The following is a 7,480-nucleotide window of genomic DNA, read 5'->3' as shown; positions in this document are numbered from 1 at the left end:
CGTGCCTTGGTTTCTCTGATACACCACAGAGTTGGAATCACTGAATCATTTACTAATGGTAGACTTACTATGTTAAGATTCACTCTGCTGTTTTCCACAAGGGCAATATCACTTCAAATAGCCATACAGCCATACAAAGTTTCCAACTTCTCACACCCTTCTCAGAACATATATTCTGCTTTGTTTCTTGAATGTGTGAAAGGGTGTCTGATTGTGAGTTTCATGGGCATTTCTCTAGTAATCCTTGATAGTGACCATTTTTAATGCGCTTATTACCCATTTGTATGTCTTCTTGGGTGAAACCAAAGCCTGTTTGGGTTCTTTGCTCACTCTCTGCTCGACGCTGTCTAAGGTGTGGGTGTCGTGTCTTCTGCATTTCAATTCTTACTCGGTGCTAGAAATCGCTCCCTGTGCTGCGTGCTGCATTCTCACTGATTCTGTTATTTTTCCTTGTGTTATTTGTTCTTCTGGCGTCATATCCACCAAATCACTGTGAAGGACAGAACATTAAGTTTGCCTTTATGTTTTTATTCAACACTTTTTAGCTTCCACATATTGATCTTTAACCCATTTGGACTTGGTTTTTTTTTCCTATATGGTATAAGGTAAATATGAAGATTCAGTATTTTCAAAATAATAACCAATCTTCCCATCAAATTTTATAGAAAAGACTTTCCTTCCCATGTAGATGTTCTTGGATCCCTTTACAATGATAATTTGGTCACGTATGGGAGGGTTTATTTCTTGGCTCTACTATTTTCCACTGGCCTAAATATCTACCCGTATGCCACACCACACTGAAAATTTAGCGGTTAGCAACTCTTGAGATCAGGAAGTTTCAGTGTTGAAATCTTATGCTCCTGCTGCCCTAACTGCCATCATCTGAACCCTGTACCAACCCTGTGTCTCAAGAGGATGCAGTGAAACCATGAGCTTCTCCAAGAACTCTGTTTGTGTCCATGAAAAGGAAAAACTAATATCTCTGTCAACAGTTTGCCCTGCTTCTGAACTAAACGGTAAGCAATGCTGCCACCAGCTTAGCCCCTCAGCTTTCATGCATGCCCAGATAAAATCATTTAAAATTTCAACATGGCAATAGCACAGCCATAAAACATAAACTTGGCCCTTCTATTTTGAAGAAGTGGGTGGATGAATAGGTTGCATGCTCTGAAACTGCCCTGGGAAGGGTAGAATCAGAGGATAAGAAAGGAAGAACATTATGTAAACCTGGGTACTGGTGAGAATGTGCTATGGTGGGAAGGTTTGTGTTCTCTCCCAAATAAACATGCCACAATCCTAACCCCAATGTAATGTTATAGGAGGTAGAACGTGTGGAAGGTGACTATTCAGTCATAAAGCTCAGGTGTCATAAATGGAATCAGTACTTTTGGAATATAGCTCAGTGGGAGCTGGTTCACCCTCCACCATGTGAGGATGCAGCAAGAAAGCACCATGTTTAACAAGGACACAGCCCTTACCATGCACTGAATCTGCAGCCCTCATGATAGTGGGCTTCATAGCGTCCAGGGCCATGAGAAATTGATTTACATTGCTTCTATGCTTCCTGCCTTAGGATGTCATGTTATCACAGCTTGAATGCACTAAGGTACAACCTCTGCTATTCATCTTGATTGCTGTCCTTGGAAAGAAGCTGAAGGATACTGAATTCAGCAGAAGTGCTGAGTGCAAGCCCTGTTCTCATTCCAAGCACTGAATAATGGAGGGAACCAGGAGCCTGGCCACTGTTCTCTGAAACACCATGGCCTTGGGAAACTTATGCATCTCTCTGAACTTAGTTTAAAGAAAACTGGAGGGAATGTGTTCTATAATATCAGTAATGGGCTCCATGAGGCCCTTCTTGCCAATGTGGAAGCTGAGCTTGCAAAAGAGACAGACAGATCAACTCCTGGAATGTCCAGCTAAGGTACAGCTGAGATGCCAGAAGGACTATTCTGGAAACTGTCTCAGAAGGCCAAGCCCTTTGCTTTGAGACTCTAATTCTGTTCTTAGCATCGTTTGATGCAATTGCTGACATTATATTTAGAGTAATTTTACAATTTGCTGCTGGACTCATTTTTCAAAGTTTGCCAGGTTCCTGAATAACTCCTGAAGATTCCTCTTCTTAATAAACCCTCAACCTTTCCTGTGTTCCCCAGACACCATAACATACACTGTTCATGAATCAGTATCCTGCAGTGCAATCCTATTTGTATTCTCAGATAGAAATCCTTTGTTAGAGATTCATCTATTTTTTTAATTGATTTTTACGCTGACATTCCTACAAAGCTCAGAGACAAAGTAAGTTTTCATGCCACTAACTCTTTACTGTCTGTGAATATGGAGAACTCCAAGACAATCAGAAATGACTTTCTGGAATCTTTTACCCTTCTAGGTCCTCTGGTTCAGGAAAATAATATGTTAATGCCACTGTCATGTAACTGTACCCAGGGGCTCTTCTTACCTGGAATTTCCTGACACTAACAGGTGTCATGTAGAAGGAGTTAGCAGTGTTAACATTTCCCTAACTTCTACCACATTAACAGATTCTACTCAAAGTGGTCTTGACTGTTGGACCCCGATGCCTCTTGGGGAAAATTATCCAGTTCCTCTTCACCTCACAGTACCCCATTTCCTATGGCTTATGCATCATTTTAGTCATTTGTAAAACAACTGTAAATCTATAGTCTTTATATTTTATTTCATGTTATTCATTTTTTCACCTCCCACTATGACAGGAAGATTTTATAGCACCTGGTGTCTCTTTAGATGATTTTTTTAATGCACAGTGTATGTATATATATTTTATCATATATTAATTTAGGAGAATTTGATTTAGGAAAAAAAACAAATGAGTACTTTTTTCCTATCTTCTTTTGAAGGAAGATTATCTTTCTCTTCACAATGTGGTTCAGCAGTGTGATAATGTGGACTGTAGTAATGATTAATTTTTTGTTATATGATTTACCTCAACACTACAACTCATTTTATTACTTCTCTTTAAAGTCTGGAAGAAGAGCAGGTACTTCCTATAGTAGATGCTTTTGCAGTCTCTAATACTGAGTGCTTGCATCATTTGAGGTGACACAGTGCGCATACAAGTGTCCTGTAAATTGGAGGCCATAGGCATTTGGGCCTAAAACTGAACCCTTCAATATCATTGCTTCAGATCTAAATGATTATACAATTTTCTTTCATTTACTCCTAAATATTTAAAGATGAGATCCTCCTCCTCCATCATTATTATCCTTCTCTTAACTTTCCATAGGATTTCTGAGTTATGTGCAATCTGACATTTGCATCTGATTGTCTCAGCCCTGGTTCTTAAACAAAAGGGAATAAAAAAAGGAATCCCTGCTGAAAAAGAAAAGAAAAACATTGAAAATATCTGGTGGCCCACAAAATCTTCAGACACACAGAGGAATCAGGCTGAATGTGTACATCAAAAACAATGCCAAGCACATGCATGAAATAGAATTCATAGAAGTTATCACCTCTCACACCTCAGCTAGATGTGCTGACTCACTCTAGGACTGTCCGGTCAAGGGACCTCAAGACAGCTCATAAGCCCGGGTTTGGAGAAATCGGCCAGGACATGGGATGGAGAGTTACCTTTAGGAAAGAGCTGGGCTTGTGGCTGATGGCTTATGGAACTGACAGGCAGACAGATAAGAAAGGATGGGACACAGTGATACCTGCAGACACAGGCTGCCTGTGAGGCTGGGTAGGGACAGCCATGCACCTGAGAGAGGCACACTGTGTTGACTCCCCAGATGGTAAGAAAGAAGACCCCAAAGAGCTGCTCAGAGGAGCCACTGGTGATAAGAGCCAAGATGCATCTCCTACTGAAGTTAAGGACCAAGGCCAGTAATGCATCAAAAAATTTTAAAAAGACAATGAAAGAAAAGTATAGTATCAAAGAAAGAATGTTTTTTCCATATTATGTGCAATGAGAATAATTAGAGATGTAATAATGTTGGACCCTAGGGGCCACTTGAAGTTCATTTTTCTACAAGCATTTAAACTAAAATTAAAAGAAAACAAGTGGCTTTTTCAAAAGAGTTCAGAGTAGAATTCTTTATCCCAAATAAAGGAACATAGAACATTAAGGCACATTAGTTCCTAAAGGAGAAGAGTGCAAGTCACCAAGAAGTCCTATTGTCCATAGACACTGGCAAATATGACCTTGGGATATTTGAAATACGTTGAGTGCAAGTTGGTATGGGTTCTAAAACTCCCACAAAGCTGTGCAAATTTAGAATGAAAATAAGGTATTCAAGCACAGTAATAATTCATGTCAAATATATACAAATTATACTTGTCAACATGAGAACAAATATTTTATTAATATTAGTATATGAAAAAAGAAATGTATACTATATAGTACAATATAAGATTAATTTGTTAGTAGTAGCATTAACAAAAACATTTTCTCTCTAACACATGTAATAATTATTATATTTATACATTATAATCAATGTATCATCTAATTAATTTTACTGATGAATATCTCAATAGAAATCTACTTATATGTGTGGATCATATTATACATCTATAGGTCAGCAGTGCTTGAGAGAGTTACAGTCTGTGTCAAAAGAGGCAATCCAGAGAAGCATGGACAGCCATGATCATTTTTTCCTGGAGGAGAGTATCCCCCACACTCTTCTCATGGCCCCCAGGACTTCCTTGTTCCTCAGGCTGTAGACAATGGGATTGAGCATGGGGGTGAGGATGGTGTAGAAGACAGCCAGGTTCTTATCTTCTGTGGGTGAGCAGACACTCTTGGGCCGGAGATAAGTGTAGACAAAAGGTGTGTAGTAAAATATCACTACAGTTAAATGTGTGGAGCACGTGGTGAAGGCCTTTTTTCTCCCCTCTTTTGAGCGCATGTGGAAGACAGCAAAAAGGACCCGTCCATAGGAAACAGTAATACCAAGGAAAGGAAGGAGGAGAAACAGGACTGCACTCACAAACAGCATGTACTCATAGACCGAGGTGTCCATACAGACCAGAGGCATCATGGATGGGATCTCACATAAGAAATGATTGATGGCCCTAGATCTGCAATAAGGAAGATGAAGGGCATAGGTGGTATATGCCAGAGAATGAATGGACCCCAGTATCCAGGTTCCTGTGATCATCTTCAAACACATGATTTTACTCATGCGGACAGGATAGTGGAGGGGGTGGCAGATGGCCACAAAGCGGTCATAGGCCATAGAGGCCAGGATTAAGCCTTCAGAACATGCAATGTTTATAAAGAAGAACATTTGCACACCACAGCCCAGGAAGGAGATGCTATTGTGGCCAGACAGGAAGCTGTATACCATCTTAGGGACAGTGGTGGAGATGTACATCAGGTCCATGAGGGAGAGCTGGCTGAGGAGAAAGTACATGGGGGTGTGGAGCCGGGGGTCCAAGAAGATGAGGACAGTTATTCCAGAGTTCCCCACCAAGGCAAGAACAAATGCAAATACGATAAGGAGCAAGAGAAGTAGGCCAGTTTGGTTTGGGGGTAACAGCCCCAACAAAATAAAATCCTTTGAAGTTTGGTTCCATTTCTCCATGAACACACACTTCTTTAATTCTTTGAGATGTAAACAAAATAAAAACTAAGAACTAACCTGAAAAAAATAGAAGAGGAAAATAAAAAGAATCATCTTTGTTAGTGTTTGTTTAGAAAGAATTGTATTTCTCCAACAGTAGCTTTTGTTGAATTTAAGACCTAAACTCAATGTTCCTGCCCAGTTCTCCTTGGTAACCATCTCAGCAAGTCATAGACAAATGTAAGGTCTTAAGATATAAACTCTTGTACCACTTGTGTCAAACCCAATGAGGTAGCTGGAGCCTTCCTGCCTACTGACTCCCAGCAGGAGCATTCCTAGGACTATGCGCCAGGATGAGCCCTGGAGGAAGCCAGGATCCTGCTTTCCCAGCTCCCCAACTCAGCACTCAGGTTCACCACAGACATGGCCTGTGGGGCGCAGAAGTGCCCTGTGTGCTTGAGTCTGCATCCTCAGTGACCTCGCCTCCTCCACACCTTTAGTGCCTGCTCTCCCCTCCCCACTGGCACTGCTGCAGCTGAGTAAGCCAGGGTCTTCTCCCAGAGCTGTGCTGCTCACCTCCTAAACAGAAGCTGCTCTGCTGGCCCTCAAAATGGGCCACCATCCAAAAGTTCTTGAAGGTAAACTTGTTGTGTGTCCTGTGAGATTCACCCTAATTTAAACATGTTCTGAATAGTGGCTCTTCCCTGAGGACATTCTATTGTTGATGCCCTACAAACTCTAAAACAAACAAAGTAAGTCATGCATGATTTTATTCTTCATATAAGCAAATAACAAATGACAATAGTGACAAATCAAATAACATGCAAAGTAGTTTTCACCCTGATTTTTTTATTTCCTCTTTTAGTTATACATGCAGAGTTTAATTTGACTCATTTATACAAACATGGAGTGTATCTTCTTCTCTCCAGGATCCCAGTCTTGTGGTTGTACATGAGGTTAGGTCTCACTGTGGTGTATTCTGATGTGAACATAGCAGCCTTAGGTCAGATTCATTCCACGTCTTTCCCATTCCCTTCCCCTCCCTTCTCTTGGCTCACCATTGTGTAACCACTGGTCTTTTATCCTTCCCCTGTCCTCTTGTTGTGTGTTAGCACCCATGTATCAGAGATAACATTCGACTTCTGGTTTGGGGGGATTGCCCTTATTTCACTTAGCATGATAGACTCCAGTTCCATCCATTTACTGGCAAAACTCATCCTGTTTTTCAAAACAGCAGTTAAAACTATCATGGTAACAGACATGTAGCATAGGTATAGATAAAGGAGAAACACACTTACAGATATTCTTATTTCTATAGGAATCTTTAAATGCCCTAATTTTGTTAATTATTCTTTATATTACATAATTTATTATAATGTATCCATAGCCCAAATTCTATAAATTCAGGCATTTGTGTCCTCATTTGACACATATATACAATAGACTTCATTGATGTGAATAATAATATTTTCAAATTAAGTTATGCTGCATATCAGACTATGAGCCTGTGTGCCTACATTGTATTTTTAAGCATTTAGTCATCCATTGGAAAATGTCTTACTCTGTACAGAACAATTTGTTCAATTCAATTTGTATTAGTCTTGATCTCTTTAGAGATCATGCCTAATTACATGTTTGAGAGGAGGTAAGAGCACATGAATCTTGGGCACATGAATCTTTATCTCCCTGTACTTGTAGTTTAGTTCTTACCCAGTACAGGCAGCAGGGTGGATCTTATGCTGAGCTGTGCAAGTAGGAAGCATGTGAGCAGTGGTTCCTTGGGAATTATAGCTAACGTGTTTGTAATTCTCATCTTCAGAGTTGATCATTAAAGTAAAAGATGTTAATCATTTAGAGTGAAAATCAAAGTTAGATAAAATGAGCAAAATTCCCTTCCTAAATAATATTGTCTTCATTTTTGTGCCCATGCCTTTACT

At 40.0% G+C, this 7,480-nt stretch overlaps 1 protein-coding gene across 1 annotated transcript; it reads right to left on the bottom strand.

Moving 5' to 3' along the window:
• Positions 1-4,625: 4,625 nt before the first annotated feature.
• On the bottom strand, positions 4,626-5,564 carry LOC124093785 (olfactory receptor 2L13-like). Its single transcript, XM_046446341.1, has one exon. It carries the CDS (start codon positions 5,562-5,564, stop codon positions 4,626-4,628), a length of 939 nt encoding a protein of 312 aa, XP_046302297.1.
• Between the last annotated feature and the right edge of the window lie 1,916 nt (positions 5,565-7,480).

Source organism: Marmota monax, unplaced genomic scaffold (assembly GCF_021218885.2).
Source record: "Marmota monax isolate L192 unplaced genomic scaffold, Marmota_monax_Labrador192_F-V1.1 WCK01_AAM20220418_F8-fsc00444, whole genome shotgun sequence".
Taxonomy (NCBI): Eukaryota; Metazoa; Chordata; class Mammalia; order Rodentia; family Sciuridae; genus Marmota; species Marmota monax.
The sequence above is the reverse complement of the archived record's forward strand: the minus strand, read 5'-3'. Positions and strand labels throughout refer to the sequence as shown.